Here is an 18,046-nt window from a genome sequence, read left to right as displayed (position 1 = left end):
TGGCGGCTGCAGTGGTGGAGATAGTATTAGAGCTAGGGCTTGGGAATCGTCACCATTGTGTTGTCTAATCCTGAAAGCAGACAAACTGGTGGTGTGAGCCCCAGAGCCCCAGCAGTGTGTAATGGGTAATTACAGGACTTAATTTTCCTAGTGCAGAAAACACTGCTATTCAGTGGGGAGTCTTCAACGCCTAGGACTTGGAATCAGGGGGTGTCATTTCAGAAGAATTCAGGGGAATGGGGGGCAAAGTTGTCAGTATGTAGAATGTTATGTGATTATATTATAGCCTGCAAAGTCGGTGGTGGGTGGGTGGAGTACATAGGCCTATGAAAAGTTGGGGGGGGGGGTTGAGATTGATGCCCCTGCTTGGAGTGAAGCCAGGTAGGTGACCTAGGGCTAGAAAGGACAGGGGTGCCATAGGTGTGGATGGAGGTGCATTGACACAGCATTGGGAAGAACACATGCTGCCTGGCTGCAGCCACTGACATTGGTGGTCTTTGCTGGAAGCAGAAGTCACTCCCCTGCCAGGTTTCTGGTTCTTCAAGTGATGGTCCCTATTGTAATCCACTGAGGATGGTGCACATGCATCAGTGGAATACAGGGAGGGGCCGCACATCTCGAAGAACCTCCAGTCACAGGTAAGTCGTCTCCTCTTTGAGTGTGGTGGGGAAGAGCTGCATTAAGGTAACGGTTGTGAGATGGACGTGCTGCCAGAGGCTCTACATGTTTCTAATGCAGATGGGATCTCGGGCACAGGCAGGGGGAGTGGAGCGGCTGAGCATGATGAAATGTTGCCAAGTGTGATATTCCCCATTTCTCTTTGAGCTCCTAGTGACTCATCTGTTCTCTTCTCAGGCCAGACAGGAAGGTACATTCTCATCCAGAAGCTGCGGGAGAAGGAGAGGCAGCTTCTACCGCACGAATGCCCTCTGGAGTCACTGGCCAAGTGTGGACAGTATGCCAACGACGTGCAGTTCATATTGCAGCGGACGGGCCCCAGCCTGGCCGAGCGCCCTTCCTCTGACAGTGCCCCCCAGGCTCCCGAGAGGACATTCATCCGGGCCAGCCTTCCCATCAAACCCAGGCCGGTCAGCACAGAGGTGCCCAGGTCCCGGGAACCTAAAAAGTCTATGACCTTTAACTTGGGCCCTATGGGCTCCAGCGATCGGCTCGCCAAGAGCAAGCTGAGACTGCACAAGAGGGACAGTGTAGACTCGAAGGACAGCACCAGTCGCAGCCATCCATCCAAGGAGGAGCTGTTTAAGACTGTGCTGCACCAGCAGGAGCAGCTGCACTCCTTGGAGGTGCACGGGGATTCCCTGGAAACGGACCTCAGGCACTGGGAGCAGGACAGGGGCTCCAGCCAGGAAGACGAGATCCTTTATCTGGAGCACCTGATCAGGCGGAATGAGATGGAGCTGGGTGAAGAGGAGTTCTGGCAGAGCGAGCTCCACCTGGAGAAGGAGTGCGAGAGGGAGCGGCAGGAGAAGGTGAGGAGCCTGCGGGCCACCATGGAGGAGTACACTCAGAAAATCCACGAGCTGACCACCAAGACGGAGGTCCTGGAGAAGGAGATCCAGTTAGAGATCACAGAGAGGGCCAGGCGGGCGAAAGAGGCTCCTGCAGATCTGGAGGACATGGCTGCCAAAATGAAAAGGGATCTGGAAGCCAAGGCCAAGCAGAGCGCCCAGCTGGAGAGCAGCCTGGCGAGCGTGGGGAAGGCCTTGGAAGAAGCCGAAAGGAATTTGCAGGTACAGTCTCAGTAACGCGTGCCCCTGGGGGTCAGCAGTGGAATGCAGCCATGTTCAGCTCATGCTCTGGCCTTCCTCCCGAGCAGGGCCTACACAAGACTGTTAAGGGAGCTGCCCAGGGATCAGCTGCTGAACCGGGCCTGAAACCCCAGAACCCTCCTGACCACTCAGATCAGTAGAGAGCTCTTTGTGGCTCTTGACAGGTTGCCATCGGCGGATAGTGGGGGTGGTCTGGGCGTGTTATAACCCCAACAGTTAGGGTTCAATACTACTTGGGTGGATAGAAAGCCACTGGAAGTGCAGTATGGCTGGGAGAATTAACGGACTGGGGCTTGATCCTGCAAGGCACTGAGCACGCTCACCCTGATCCATCAAAACCCTTACATGCCCGAATAATCCCATTGAGTTCAGTGGTACCACTCCTGTGGGTCCCTGCTTTGCTGCTCAGCGTCCTGTGGGCTCCAGCCCCGAGGAGTTAGCGCCTGGGATAGACAGTGCTTAGCAAACCATATAGTGCAGGGTGTGGGGAGAGGGACTGACTCTCACGAAACACAGCTCCTCCTGATGTGGCTGGAACGCTCATGGACATGTCCACGCTGGAGAGCGCTCATCGGGTGTGGCTCTTTGGAGCAGCATTGGCTTCATGGTGCCTGCTCAGGCTGGTAGTGGGATCTGCGCAGGGAATACTCTATGGTGCTTTCCAACCACACGTCTTGGTGCTTGAGGGACGCACTTGTCCTCTCCCACACTGTGGTATCCAGGACATGCCTCCAGGGAGCACTTATGCAGCAGGTCCTGGGGTGCTGCAGCCTTTTCAACAGCTGTAGCAATGCAACAGGGAAGACGGGAGGGAAACATCATTCCTCTTAAAAACTTTAAACCCAGGAAGATTTTAAGAAGCTCAGGGCAAAGCAAGGGGCCCTTTTTCCTTCTCTTCAGCCTGCTCTCCCTGCCCCCACCCCAAGTGAGCAGCATAAGTAGAGAGGAAAACTCACTACACCTGAGTCACATATTGACAGCAGTTGCTACAGTGAGCTAGAGCTGCAGGTTAATTAGCTCATTGTGTAATCTTCTTAAAGGACTATGGGGTGGGAGGGAGAAAATCCAGAAAAGCCGAGATCAGAGAATTGCCTTGCCCACCAGCATCTTTTAAAATAGCAGGTACAAGAATTTGCAACGTTCCCCTCATGTGTCTGGAAAACCAGTGGGACTGACTGAAAGCTACCCAGGCAGCTGTCATGGGGGTGCACCTGGGCCTAGTGTTTGTGGACAGTTTTGCACAACCGTAGGGAGCCGCTTAGCACAAAGGGCCTGGTCTACAAGTAAAAATGAGGGCGACCTAGCTGTGTTGCTCCAGGCTGTGAAAATGGTTGCACGGTGCGTGATGTTTAGGTCGACCACAACCCCCATTGTAGATGCAGCGAGGTTGACGGAAGGATTCTTCCATTGACCTAGCTACCACCTGAATTACCTACATTGACGGAAAAACCACTTTCACTGATGTACGAGGCATCTGCAGTCCGGTGCTACAGCAGCACGGCCGTGGCGCTGTAGTGTAGACGAACTCTTGATCTGGCTTCCTCGTGCTATTTAAATTGCTGACGAGGGGAGATCCCCCGTGTAGACCAGCTCTTGCGCTATTTTGTCTTTGTTGCCTGTGAAAAGAGACAGAAGCCGAATGCACTGCCTCACTAACAGCAATGCACCCGGCCTCTCCTCACAGCCACCCAGTGGTGTAAAGGCTTCTGCTCTTCTGGCTTTATGAAGGAATAAGCCAAGGTAGCAGGTGCTGCTGGCATCCAGCCTCCCCAGGACCTCTCCTCTGACTGGTGCTGCTCTTGAGCTCTGCTTGTGGCATAAGGTGCTGGGGGTGGAATTGACGAGGAACTATGCACACTAACCAGAGGAGGCTCCATCTGGAACTTCCCACGCTCCTGCCCAGCCACTCGCCACACATTTGCCAGTGAGATGGAAGTTGTTGTTAGCTATAGGACGGTACCACTTCAGCTATGTCTACACTGCAATAAAACGCATGCGCCTGGCTGCAGAGTAGATGGGTGGACTCCAGCCTGAGCCCAAAAGTTACACTGCAATTTTATAGCCCCGCAAGCCCAAGGCAGATGACATGGGCCAGCCCTGGGAGTCTTACCGCAGTGTAGACACCCCTGGAGGCCCCAGCTCAGAGCGGGGACTAGGCGCTGTGCACAGAGAGAGAGAGACAATCCCCACTTCTAAGATGACCGTCTCAATGGAAAAGACACAAAAGTGGAACAGGAACCAGGCGCAGAGAGGGGAAGTGACTTACCCAAGGTCAGTGGCAGAGCCCAGCCCTCCTGAGTCTCAGTCCGGACTCCTGTGGTCTGGGCCATGTTACCTCCAGTGTGAGATCTGGATGGCAACCAGCTTGCATTTCTCATTGGAAATGCAGTGCCCTAACAAACTCCTTCTGGCCCAAAGCCGGGAGCGGGACAGCAGCCATTCCATGCGACGGGGAGGGAGGGAGCAGGGTGTGAATGCTGATGCTGGGCTAGGAGAGCAGCATGGGAGCTGGGCGTATGCTTGGCTTGGAACAAGTCAGCAGCCCCTCTGGCTTGCTGATGGCACAAGGGCGCTGGGCTGGGTGGATTCTGGGGTCTGAGTAAATAGGTGAGATGGGGGGGGGGGGGTGATGTCTTTGGAAAAACCCTACCAGGAAGTTTTGTTCCTGTTGGTGTAAAAAGGCTCTCATCCCTCCTGAACCCCCTAGGAAAGCAGGGAGGCTCTAGTGTGATGCCTGTTACAGGTGACGTTCCCCCCCACCTCCCACTCTCTTGTGTTCACCTAACCCCTGCCTGATTTAACATAAACACTTCTCCTTCCCCAGCCTCCCCCAGGACAGAGCAGCATTAGTTGCCCCTCGCTAGGGACGCTTACGTTTGCAGCCATCGGAGCATCTTGCGTGTTCGTGGGTGGCTCCGAGCTGGTAGCTGCAAACCCTGTTTTGTATTTGTGCTTATAGTTTGCTTAAATAGAAGCAGTAAGCACATGGCTTTAGTTTTTCTTCCTTTTCTGTTTAGTAGACACTGGTGCCCTCCTGTGGACATATGGAGAACTGACCGTTCTTAAAATTCCTGCTTTATGATTGGTTTGATTATCCCAGTGCGAAGTGCAGCTTTGCTGGTATAGCTGCATCCACATTTCGGAGCACTTTGCCAGTGCGGGATACCAGTAAAGTGCTCCTAGTGTAGACATAGCCTCAGTCCATCTCCTCCTACGGGAATGTTGTCTTGGCATTCCCGCTGATTAAATACTGACTTTGAACGACATTATTATTGTCACAAAGTATTGTGATTGTGTGACTGACCATCCATGACTAAAGCAGTTTTGCAGTCCGGTGTTTCTCTAACTTGGGCCCAGCAGCAGGTGGGGTAACCGGAGAGAGGATCCTGTTAGATTCTCCTTCCCCTTCCCCCCGCGCTGCCTCATCTCAGAGGAAACCCTAAGACTACTTGCCTGCGACTCTGTTCTCCCACCAGGCTGCGTGAAAGCGGAGTGACTGATTCAGGCTGTCAGTCTGTTCACCAGCCGTGGTGCAGGGACAGAGGGAAATACTAATCCCAGGCTGCAGATGGAGTCAATAGGCTTGAATGCGCCAGTCTTGTCCCGAGATGACCTGTATTCCATTCCGATGCCTCTTGAAACCTTGTTCGCATTACAGCTGACGCTGTGCCAGCTGCAAGTCCGTGCTGAAGATCCTGTAGCATGGTTTCCCTATTCTTGGTGCACAGACTGCTAGCTATAGCCACAAGGATACCGACCTCCTTTGTAAAGCGCTTTGAGATTGACTGAGGAAAAGTGCTATATAAGAGCTACGTATTAATGAGGATAGTACTATAGACTATGCTCTGGTAATGCATAGCGTGGTTTGTAAGCAAAGCTCTTCAAACCCTAATGTAGACAGGACCCAGCTTGGTTTCCTGTGGCCCCTTCTGCCCTGAGGTTGAAATCCAGTCTCTGTTGGTCCAGCTTTGCTCCGTTGTCTTCTCTGGAATAGTACCTAGGTGTAATCTGGATACTATGGTGTAGCCAAACTTGAGGTCTCTCCAGGACATCTGCCTTGCTATACTTCCTTGGTTTCGCAAAGATGAGTTGGAAGGAGGAGGCGGAAGTGGAGGTGGGTGTAGTCAGAGCTCCAAATATGCGGCACCCAATGAATTCAAAGCGTGTGTTTGTATCTCTTTGCAGATAGGCTTCTCCACCAGAACCCTGCAAGGAAGCCTTGAGCAAGAACCCTGCCTGCCTATGCTTGGCTGGCTGGGAAGCAAGCTCTGTCTTTATCTGGTTCTCCCCTATGCGAGAGAAAGGAGGGCGAGTGTGACTGGGTGCCTAGTTGAGATTGAGTGTCGTGGGGTATTGTGGCAAGAGGCTAAAATTAGTTTGTGGGAAGGACGCTGCTGGAATTTAGAAGCCCTGCCAGGTAGAGGAAGTAGCAGAAGGCCCATTCCAGTGAGTCAGATCAGGTGACTCAGAATAGACTCTCTTTTCTCACGGCTGGATAAGAGCCCCCATAGGAGAAGTGTCAGGTTGGTGTGTTGGTCCCTGTAGCACTCGCTGGTTTTCTCTGGCCTGGGTGCCCTGTCTGAGTTTTCATTTACATTTAAAAACGAACAGCAGGCAAAGTCAGCAATGCGGCCTTCCGAGAACTGGCCTACAAGGGGCTTAATCACCTCGGGCCATGCTGGTTCTGTGTGTCATAGTCAGGTCTGACCTCATAGGTGGAGGATGGCAGGTTCTGTTGTTGGCTTTGGAAGCATCATGCTAGTGTAGCCCAAAAGAGGGGGTGTGAAGTGCTGAGTGGTCACCACGTCTGTGCACAAGCTGGTGTGTGTTTGGTATTGAGAGGATTGATGTTATTTGCCCGCTTGGTGGCCCTGCTGTCTCTTGATTTAGGGACTCGGAGGAGGTAGTAGGATGAAGGGTGAGCAAGGGGAGGGGGATCAGGAGCCTTGCTGGCAGCTTCGTCTCTGGAGGTCCCATTGTATTGATACCCTTTCTGCTCGGCAGATGAGGCACAGCTGTGGAGCTTATCCTGTTCACCCTGTATTTTGCAGGCCCAGAATCAAGAGCTGGAGGAGTTAAATAAGGAGCTGAGGCAATGTAATTTGCAGCAGTTTATTCAGCAGACGGGAGCCACAGTGACTGTTTTGCAGTCCAGACCTGAGGATGAACCCCAGCTGGATCAAACTAACCACGAACTGCCAGCCTGCCAGAGAAACGGAGGTCAGAACGCAGTTTGGAGACTCGTTTATTTAATGAGCGGGGCGCTTGCTTTAAGACCTGCCACTATGCTGGGCTGAAATGCTGCTTTTAAAACCTCCTAATTCCATTCTAACTCTTGTCATTTCCCTGAGATTTCCTTGTCAAGGTATCTATAGCTTTCTTCTGTTACCCGCCACTGCCTCCTGTCTGGTTCCTTCACCGCTTGGACGTAGTTCAAATATCGAAGCTGGATGGACTCGACCAAAATACTTCTGTAGTTACACGCATTGAGATTAGTGTCACCAGGGCTCCTGCTTCAGTGTCAGCCCATCCGCCATGTGGGCTGGGAACAGATTGTCCTCACGGTGGCTAAGTGCATTGTGGGGGTTTTTCATCTTCCTTTAGAGCAGAGGGCATAAGGCTCTGCTAGCGGCAGGATATCAGGGCTAGAGGACCAGAGGTCTGGTCTGATCTGACAGATCTGTGCTGCTGTAACTCACTACCTTGGGCGGTGTTAGACGCTGGATTTGGGGGGTTGGCTTCCTACCAGTGTACCCGCCCCTTCTACTCCTTTCCTAGAGGGAGCGATTGTGGGACAGTCCATAGGCCAAGGCTTTCAAACCGTGGTGCATTAAAACAGAAGTGGCTTCGGTGGGAGCTGGGGTTATACTGCCCCCTGAAAGACAGGTTGCTTCTACTTAGGGGCCTAAGTATGGCTGTAGGAGCCTGGCTGTAAGTACTGGCATTGAAAATGTTGTCAGTAGTGTCTCGGTGGGAGTTGTCAGCAAATGAGGGTGATAGGACCGCTGCTGGGCCTCCCGCACTGCACCCACCATTGTGTGTGTGATGGGTAGGGTGAGTGAGAGAGACCCAATTCCTGGCTTCTAGAAGCAGAGACTAGAGGAGACTGTTCCACCTTCCCATGGGTCTGGGGAGGAGGGTGTTCCCATCTCCTGAGGTGATTGTCCCAGGGCTTCCCACCCCCTTTGGGCAGAAGTGGCCAGCCCTGGAGAGGCGTGCGGTACGCTTGAGCCCTCTCCTCGCTGTGGTACTGCAGAGGCTGTTTCTGCCCAGCCAGGAGGCAAGGAAGAGCTGAAGTGGGGAGAGGCCCTGGCCTCACACTGCTCTGTTGCCATTGGCAGCTTTGCTCTGGGTCAGGAACCCAAATGTCTGAATTGGCCACTCTGCTTACCAGCCTCTGGACGGCTGAGTGTGACATCACTAAATGTACGTGTGTGGTGGAGAAGCAGGTGGCTGAGAAACTGAACCTACCCATAATTCCAAATACCATGGTAGGTGGCAGAAGGGGGAAAGAAACACAGAGCAGTGACGATTAGCTGGGAATCTGCTTCCGTTTAGTTACGGCTCTTTATGTACTGTGGGCCCGATTCTCCCCTGGTGTCAATCCGTAGCGCTCCACTGACGGTGGTAGAGTTGTGCCTGTTGCACCAGGTGAGAGTCTGGCCCTGTATGTTTTCAACATCCTGCGATTCCAGAGACCAGACTGGTGTCTTCTAATGCGCAGAGACCGAACGCGTGTCTGTTCTGGTTGAGCTGGGACTGCAAGGCAAAGATAAGTTCTTCACATAGCCACATGCAACTTTGGAAGTGGGGAGGGGAATCCTTTCCTTCAGTGATCTTGGCTGAGTTGTGGCTGCGTTCATCCTTAAAGGCAGTTCAGCCTCTTTACACGGGAGGATAACATCAGAAGAGCTCTTGATTCCGAGGCTGAGTGCAGAGACATGAGTGCGACGGTGTAAAAAGCTCTTTTGCTGATGGGGAAGGAAGCGTTAATGCTAGCTAGTTTTCAAAGTATTACACGTGGTTTGTAACAAAGGGAGAAACACAGTCCCCTGGGGATTAGATGTTATTCAGTTCAGGAAGAGCTGGTAGAACGTCTGTCCATTGTGAGTAAAGACATGTATGATATTCGTGCAACTTCCACTGTAACTTGCCAAATCATAGCCGAGGAGGTGTTCGCTCGCCGCTGTCACTGTGGATGCTGGCGTACATGAGATTTGTGTGTACTGATGATTCAGATCTAGACTGGAAAACCTGCCTTGACTGCAGCACAAAGGAGAGAGCTCCCATGGTATGAAGGACGTTAACCTGTGCAGCGGGCACAGTGCTATAAAGAACACTTGGGGTGTGGAAGGCTACAGAGAAGTGTTTGAGACGGGGATTATTCACAGGGATCTGAATTGATGACTGTGACGGAGGGACACGGAACAAAGGTTTCGCGACTTCTTCCAGTAGCACTACTTCTTGCTGGGCCATAAAGAAACTGCTTTAGTGTAGCCTTAAAGGCTTCTCTGAGCCACATGAAATGTATGAGTGATTTAGAAAGAGGACCCCCAAGACTGGAGTCAGGGTAGGCTTTTCTCCACAGTAGTCTAGAAGAGGGGAAGCCCCTTCTGATCCCCCTTTATTACTGGGAAGAGTCCAGGCACAGCCCCCAGACACGTTTTGCATGAACGTCCCTGCTGGGGAGCTCTGGACTGATCCGTTCCAAGGGTGCTAGCAAAGCAAATCCAGCTTGACACTGAACCGTGAACTTCTTTCTCCTCCCTAGGCCTTCTCCATCCCAGCACAGACTCTCCTCCTCGACCAAGCGCCAAGCAGTTCCTCGGCCATCCACGGAACCTTCAGAACCCACTGGTGTCCAGCCTGAACCCCGAGGGTGTGTATGTTTGAACTGGCCTAAGCCCTGTTGTGCTCCTAATGCCCAATCTTGCCAAGCAGCCCTGCGAAAGGTCTAGTCTCCTTGCAACGGTGGCAGCTATCGCCTGCGCGGAGGAGGCTGTGACCCAACTCTCAGACCGCTCGGTGTTTCTCTCCTGCTCTCTCCTCCTTTCTCTGGTATTTGATTGCAAAACGAATAGCTGCTCTAAAACAGCAAAGGCTTGGCTGTCCTGCAGTGCCTACCGTAAATCCTTGTGCATTAGGGCCCTTAAATAATAGTTAGCAAGTGGCAACCAGAGCGTGAGGGATGGGATGGGGTCTGGCAGCCGTATTACTTGAAATGTTGGGCTGTGGGGCCATGGTGCCATGTAGTGCAATAATGCATTAAAAGCATCCTGCTGTGTGATGTCTGCGCTATGAATAGGTGCCAACGTGACCGTGACACTTAGACCTGGCACCATCCCCTTCTCTGTGTCCCACCACTAGGGAGAAGCTCGCTGCCAGAGCAAGCTCTGCAGTTGACTTCGCTCCCAAAGCCAGTGTCTTTGCTGTTCAGTTTAAAGAGTCATCTCTGCTAGTTCAAGCCTGTTAAAAACTCATTGGGTTGGGATGCCGCGTGCTGAGTACTAGGAGCTTCCTCACCAGCAAGGGACAGGCGTTGCTCTGTACACGCAGCAACGCATTTGCCTGTGCCCCGACTCCCATGATGCATTGCACTGCCAAAAGGACTCTCGAATCCCCTGCCCCGATGCTGGTAGTTGCAGGAGACGTCCCGTCGGTGTTAGCGAAATGGCACCGTGGGAGAGCCCAACGTAGAGCAGTTACAGCTCCCACCTGGAGAGTCTCTCTTGGTTTTTTATGATTCTCTGCAGAGAATCAAGTTATTGCTGTGCCGGGTCAGTTGGCCTGGTGTCCCCCCGGAGAGTGTGCCTGCACTTTTCCCCCATCCCCACAGCCTCCTCCAGTTTAGCATGAACAAACCTCGGCAGCCATATGCAAAAGAGCCAAAGGACCCCAAACCTTTAGGCCTGTCAGAGACTCCACACTTTAAAACTCAACCGCGACACCTACTTGCTCCTAGCCAAGATGCTGGGTGCCCGTCTGCGTGTTTGCTGCACCAGCAAGCATGTTCTCTGCCCTCCTACACATACGAACGGGGGAGCCAGTGAGATGGATCAGAAGCTAGAAAGCTGTGGAGCAAGATGGGAATTCCCATGTGCAATCATTATTGCACCTCTGGCATGCAGACCTCCTTGCGCTGGTTAGAAATACCAACACCCTTGCAGTGGGAGGCTGCTGAGGATGTCAACTACTTACTTTGCCCCGGGTCAATGGTTTGACTTGTTAGAGGAAGGGGAAGAAGCCTTTCTGGTTGTGCCCTGCTCCTTCCCTGGATGCAGCCACGCATTCGGCTGTTTGTTTAGATGTGGCAGACCGCACTGTAGTGTGACGACACAGTTGACCCACCCCGTCCATTAGTTGCAATTCAGATCCCCCTGAGAAATGCAGAGACCCCCCAATCCTTCCGCATGGGGATACGCAGACTATATTTTACTGCAGAGCCTTGCTGCCATTTTAACATTTTAGTTCTGATTTTCACAATGAGCTTTTTAAAAACTGTAAATAAATTGGTGGTTAGGGAATTAAATGGGGAGGGGGTGGGGAGATGGGGTCTTACCCTGGAGGGGGAAGGAGCCAAATGGGGATTTTTTATCAGAGACATTAAATCCTTTATCTTGAAGGATGCTGGAAGCCGGTGGCTGAGACTGCAGCATCCTACCCGGACCAACAGGGAAAGAGCCACAGCTGCCCCCACCTCCCCATAATGCGCAGTCCCCTCTCCCAGGTGCAAGGACTGCTACAAACTCCACCTATCCATTTGAGACCTTTTCAGGGCACTTAGCCAAGGGGGTAGGCGTACCGCCACCCCGTGCCATCCATTGCACATAAAGCACCTTCCTTTGCAGATCAAGCGGTCGCTTCCGAGTCGCTCTCCTTTCTTCACAACTGATTGTGATTTTTCATCCTTCTGCTGCTCTTGCTGGTCCTGGTGGAGGGGAATGGGGGCCTGCAAAGGAGAGGATTTAGGTCCTGGACCAAAGCCCATCTAAGTCAACAGGAGGCTTTGTATTGACTTCAGTGGGCTTTGGATCAAACCCTATAGGGATGTGTCTGTTGCCTGAACTGTCACTGGATTGTGTTTCTTCCTCGTTCATGCTGGAGTGGTGGAGGGGTGGGGGGCGAGGCATTGCCCAGCTAGTTATTGGGAGGCAGAAATGTGTGCCTTTGAGAGGGGGGGAGAGCTTCATGCTCTTCTCAGCAACCCCCTTTGGAACTTGGCATCTAGCCCTACCTGGTTAATTCCAGGAAACACTGGAGCACCTTCAAAGAGCTGCACAGGGCATGCCAAACCCTTCCCACCCAGCCTATGGCACTGGAGTGAGTGGGGAAGAATGACTTTGCACAGATCTTCATAACAGTGCTTTTCTATACCAGGCCTTGGCATCTCTGCCCCTCCCCCAGAACCAGCTTGGGAACTGTCCAGTTAATTATGCTAATTTAACCTGCATCCTCCTTCTTGGTGCCTGTTCTCTTTAGCAAAAGCAAGTGAATTGTGCTGATCTTTTCTTTGGCCCTTTCCCCTCTCTGCTAAACATTTGCTCTTTTTAATATCCTAAGAGACGGTGACCATAACATTGGGTCAATATCAGAACACACAGCAGCATACGCTGTCTTGAGTACTTACGGATGGATGCTGCATAACACGAGCATTTCTCCACGTAGTACAGCAAAGATCCACCTGTAATTCTCCCTTGTAGCATTTTAAGAGTATAAACACCAGACCTGAAATATTGGATCTGCTCATTTCACTAGAGGGAATCATCGTGGTGTCTGTAGGTTCATCTCCACTCCCTTTAGATTGAAGGATATCCTTTTATATTGCAAATGCATGGTTGCAGCATACATCTTCCTTTTTTCCTTTTCTTATTAAAAACACTAACCCACCAAGATGGGGTCACTTAGTTTATTTTTGTATGTCTTGCAGTCGTATCAACAAGGCAGAGCATCTGGAGGTAGAAAGGCCCAGCCACTGGAGGAGGGATTTGCCTTGCAAGTTTAACTGTATATAAGTAAAACCATGTTCCATATATATATATATTTTTTACTCCTTTGTATCATGAATGGATGTTGATGGCCATACGAAGTGTTTTTACAGACTGATGTGTTTTAAATAACAACACAACAACAAAAACAATTCCACCCCATTTGGATGAAAAAGACCTGTTGTGTGTTTTTTAAATGCTTTATCTATTTTAAAAAAAATGAAGATGCTAATATTTCTGGGAATCCATGTAGCCCTCATAAGATGCATCAAACGACGAAAGACCCTTGTCGATAAAGCAAAGGATTGCCTTTGATGAGGGGTACAAGACTTGTCTGGGCTAAACAAACGCTAAGCACATAGTGGGTCTTCTGTGCCATGCTCTGATGTTCACTTCCCAGGGGATACTATGTGCTACTGCTGTACAATGAAGGAGCCATGGAAGCCAGGATTGTGTCCCATATAACGCACTGTGACTCTCCTGTGGTCCCTCGTGTTAATACTCAACATGTGAGGAAAATGGATGTTTATCGGGAAACATAACAAACTATCCAGCTGCCTGGGAGATGGGGAACTCTGTTCGTAGTCCTGCGGAAGCCAGGTTTGTACAATCTGGGGAAGAACTTGTACAACCTGTTGCTCTTTGGACCAGGCAGCATCATGACTAGGAGCATCTGCCTGATGCTGAACAGAATTAGCAAAGACCTTCCAGATGTGGTATAATGGGATTGAGGGGCTGCTGGTGATGTCTTGTGCCAAGTGCATCATCTTTCAAAAGCGTCATTTGCAAAGTAGAGAGGACTTGAGATGGAATAGCTGGAGTGACATCTAGTTCCTAATGAACCGCAGCTCTCACCCTGTGAGTCTTGATATTTGTATTTACATACTGGACCCCTCCTGCTTTCTAAAACACATTCAGGTCATTGAAAAAATGGAGGTAAAAATGTTGATGATTGAACGGTAAACTGGCATATGCATGAAGCTTCCAGTAGGGCTGTCTTTGCTACAGGTAGCTTCACCCTGACCTGGGATTCATTGTCCTTCAACCTCCACCCATATAACTCCTCCAGAGGTGTCTGCCTCTCTGTCTTAAGGCCAGTTCAATAGGTTGCATGTCTACCTACCGTGCCCTGTAACTCTGCAAAAGCTCTGTCTACACCTGGTTCCATATTGCAGAAGCCCAGATGTACATCGAACTGAGCCAGGATTGGAGAGATCTGTGGGTCAGGGGAAAGGAAAGTTGAACACTTGCTCTGTGGGGAGTGTCTTGGCCGTTGTCCCCTAATACTTAAATGCCATATGTATTATTGCCATTAACCAGTATTTCCAGCCATTCACCCTTTTCCTAATGGAAGTACTGAAAAAAGTGGTTCATTCGTTGGGTATTTGCTGCTCTCGTTTGTCAAGACAGCTCTCTTGTGCCTGCTCACTGCTTACGCTGGCAAACAAGTTTATTCGGATGGTGGCTTACTGTAACCTGAGCAACCCACTGGTTTTCTGCTGTGGCTGTCACTGCCCTAATTGGCCTAAAATACACAGCGGAGAATCCGAATGCTCCTCCTTGAAAACGCTCTGGTTCAGAACCAGGCTGCTGTTCATGTCATACAATATACATGAGCTAAAAGGGGAGGAGTAGAATGGAAACAGCCTCTTGCTGCTATTCTGCGCTTATTATGGTAGCACCTATAGGCCCCAATTGAGATCACGGTCCTGTTGTGGTAGGTGCTGCACCAGGTGTAAGATGACACAGTTCCTACCCCTAGAAGCTTGCTGCCTGGTCTTTCATTGTGAGTTCTCTTTAAGATTCCAAAGGATAGAACCCAAATATTCCTTCCTCCTTTTAAATAAATAAATACATTCTAATGAATGCTGCATTAGTAACATTTCTGATCTAGATGCGTCCCAAACCAAAGATGACCATTGTGTTCTGTTTCTCCTCTCAGGGTGAGCAACAGGCTGTGTTGCTGGTCTGAGACTTTTTCAGGAGCAGAGAGAGGAGTTGACTCCAAACATTCTGTAATGCTCATTCATCAGTTTTTAGAAACCTCTGCTTTCCAGGGCTGAGTAACTGCTTAGCTTTTCTTGCAGATTTCTGACCCGTTTTACTAGGTGTGAATGGATACCATTCAACTTGAAACTCTCCAATGTGGGGGGAGGGGGAGCAGGGACGGTCAGAAAAGAAACTGTAAACAGGACATTGGGATTAATATTCGTTGAGTGTTTCACCCAATTCTAAAAATCAAGCTGCGTTCTCCCTAGCGTTCTCAAATCTTACTCAATGTACAAATTGGATAGGGTTGACAGGCAAAAACTTGACGTTTGTGTAAACAAAACAGGCTTGAACTGCAAGAGACTGGGAACAGGTGAGTGCATCTTGGAAGTTGCTTTTCTCACCATAATCCTATTTTTTTTAAAGTGTTATCAAAACCTCCATCAGCCTTTAACAAGTGCACGTTATTGGGCTGTGATATATGGGGAATGATGGACATGCTGTCTAACATTTCATGCTGAATGTTTTTACTTGATGGCCAGTAAAAAAATTACTTTAAAAAAAAAACAAAACCTCTGTCCCAACATGTTTTTCCATATTTTAATTGTGAATTGGAAACGGGCAAGTCTAGGGAATGGGACTGGATGATACCTAGAGGGCCCCAAAGTCCTGATTTTTGTTTTACAAATGTCCTATATACTGTATACAAAAATGTGACTTGGATGCTGTGTTCTTTGTAAAAACACTTTCTATGTATGAATGTATCCTGTGTTCTCAAACATTGTCTGGTTTAAATAAACATACAGAAAGGATTTGTGTCAAGTGATTTCCATAGTGTGTGTGTGTGTGTGTGTGTGTGTGTGTGTGTGTGTGTGTGAGACTTCAAACACTTAGTGGAGGCCTCTCTTGCTCTTCCCCCAAATGTATGTTTCCTTCAGAAGTTTCTGAAGAAGAAGCCTATCCCCCTTCACAAAATTATCCCACTTGCTTTCCATCTTCCCTGCAGAAGAAGCATACTGGAGAATTCTGAAACACTCCCACCCACCCACCCACCCACACACACACACACACACCCTACCTACCTCTGTTACGAGTTCCTAGCATCTGCAACCAAGAGCTAGGTCCCACATTGCTAGGTGTTGGACATACCCTTAGTGGGAGACCAGCCCTCCCCTGAACAGTTTACATTCTAAGGGAGGGATTTTCAAAAGCACTTCAGAGGCAGGAGCATAAATCCCACTGACTTCCAATGGGGCTTGTGCTTCTAATTCAGGAGCTTCTGAAAATCCCACCCAAAACAAACACGGCAGGAAGAATACCCCCATTTTACAGATGGGGAACTGAGGCTCAGAGACTAAGTGACTTGCCCAAGGTCCCAGAGTGTGGCACAGCTGGGAACTGAATTCAGATGTCTTAAGTCCCAGTCCAATCCTTTAACCTTCTGTGTATGAATAAATACACACCCACTATAACATTTCTCTAACTCCTGAACACCCAATGGCTGGCTGGCAGGAATTGGGGCATAGGAGGGTTTAGGGTAGCTGTATTTGATATTAATGCACATGTACTCCAGTAGGACCCTACTGTTCCTCCCGTTGAGCTGGAGAATACCAGCTACTCTGTATACCAACCCCCCCGTTTGATTTACATTATTTAATTCTATTATGGGGCTCTACTCATCTGAAACTCTGGCCTTTCCATGCACCTAGCCCCCTAATTGTCAGCTGTTGAGGGAAGCTGAGCTACAGACCTGCCCTGGCCTTTAGTCTCTGGTTTCAGGTGTGTTCTGCATCTCCAGTGAGATTACCCTAACCTGGAGGAATGCTGCGTTCTTCCCCCTCCACAACCCCAGTGGTTCTCTCTTAACACTTCCCATCAGCCTCAATGCATCCGACCTCCTAGTGAGGCAGCTGGCAGACTCACTGAGCATGTAATATAATGGAGCTGACCAGGGCAGCAGGTAAGGCCTTGTGTAGAAGGAAGAAATGTTGAGAGTGGCAGGGAGTTCTTTATCTTCCCCTGCTCTGAACCCATGAAGGGACAAATCCCCATGTGACTGGAGGTGCTAAGGCCCAGAATTGTAACCTCAAGACCGTGTATATACATTGGAGTGGTATCTTCATGGTAAGAAAGCATTTCTCCATATAATCCTCCTCTTGCCATTCACATGTGCAGTGAATTAGAGCTTTACGTATTTTATATCATGAGGGTAAAAATCATTTGATGCCTTTTTTTTAAAACCCTAAAGTGCTTTACAAACAACAGACGAAGATAATCGTCACTGAAAAAGCAGCCATCTCTGGGATGAAACATGGCAGCTTTTTAATATTGCACAACACTTTAGGAAGTGAAGAGCACTGTATTAGATGATAAATGCAGGGTGGGTTAGGCATAATGTGATCAAGCAAAGTGGAAACATTTAATTGGCTTCCCTGGGTTTGATTCTTTAAAAAAATCTCACACTCAAACACGTGCACACATTAAATATCCACAAAATGACCCACCACTAATATCTGATCTGAGCCTGCTCATCCTCCATCCAGAAAGCCTGAGAACAAAAGCCTTGCGGCAAGAATTAACAGTCAGCAGATCTGGGCGCTCTCAGGCCAAGGCGGAGTGTGAGGTCTGTAATAAAGGATCTTTTCACTGCAGATGCCCTGCCATCAGATCCTGCTTGTTTGAAGCTTGAGCGCCTCAGTTAGATGCATCTGCCATCCTGGTTCACAAGGTAGGAGAGAAATAGGTTTGTTTATACTTTAAAGGAACTGAAGAGTAAATTTGCAGTAACCATGAGTAATTGCAGACAACAATATACTAGAAGAATAAACATTGTCATGTGTGTAGCAAAAGAAAACACAGCAGACACCTTGATTGCTTACTATATTACTGACTGCTATGTAATGGGCTACTGAAATGGGTACCTGCAGGTCAAAAGTCTGGATTTTTCCAGGGAACCAAACCTAGTTAGGTTCCCATCTGCTATTAAATCCCAGTTTAAGCAGCAGCAGGGAGAAAAGCAGAGGAAGAGACAGACTTCTATTATAAAGCCCTATTTTAGCACTTTTAATCTCTGGTTCAGAAAATCTGTTTGCCCTGGAACTTTTATCTGGAGGCAGAGGAGAAAGAACATTTCCCCTAAGTTTGAAGAAGAGTCAAACCTGTTTGAGTTGCAGGCTATTTAAAAAAACGTAACTGATTTGAAATGTTGACTTAAGTGTAATGTTTTCCTTCCTTTAGTTCGACACCTGCATGTTATTTAACCTCCTCAAACATTCCTTTGAA

At 49.5% G+C, this 18,046-nt stretch overlaps 1 protein-coding gene across 1 annotated transcript; it reads left to right on the top strand.

The window, feature by feature from the left end:
• Positions 1 to 356: 356 nt before the first annotated feature.
• RASSF7 (Ras association domain family member 7) lies at positions 357 to 15,216 on the top strand. Its single transcript, XM_024205341.3, has 5 exons — positions 357 to 381; positions 856 to 1,751; positions 6,842 to 7,010; positions 9,562 to 9,669; positions 12,718 to 15,216. The coding sequence occupies exons 1-5, from the start codon at positions 357 to 359 to the stop codon at positions 12,747 to 12,749; spliced, it is 1,230 nt and encodes a 409-aa protein (XP_024061109.2). The 3' UTR covers positions 12,750 to 15,216.
• The last annotated feature ends 2,830 nt before the right edge of the window (positions 15,217 to 18,046 follow it).

This window comes from Terrapene carolina, unplaced genomic scaffold (assembly GCF_002925995.2).
Source record: "Terrapene carolina triunguis isolate 2854851 unplaced genomic scaffold, T_m_triunguis-2.0 Scaffold250, whole genome shotgun sequence".
In the NCBI taxonomy this organism is placed as follows: domain Eukaryota; kingdom Metazoa; phylum Chordata; order Testudines; family Emydidae; genus Terrapene; species Terrapene triunguis.
The sequence above is the reverse complement of the archived record's forward strand: the minus strand, read 5'-3'. Positions and strand labels throughout refer to the sequence as shown.

What these genes read in the sequence shown, in the direction of transcription:
- RASSF7 (XM_024205341.3), top strand. Translation starts at nt 357, where the DNA reads ATGCCCCTGCTTGGAGTGAAGCCAG. An exon ending in AAGCCGAAAGGAATTTGCAG is followed by an intron (nt 1,752 to 6,841) that starts GTACAGTCTCAG and finishes TGTATTTTGCAG; the next exon opens with GCCCAGAATCAAGAGCTGGA. An exon ending in GTCCAGCCTGAACCCCGAGG is followed by an intron (nt 9,670 to 12,717) that starts GTGTGTATGTTT and finishes TATGTCTTGCAG; the next exon opens with TCGTATCAACAAGGCAGAGC.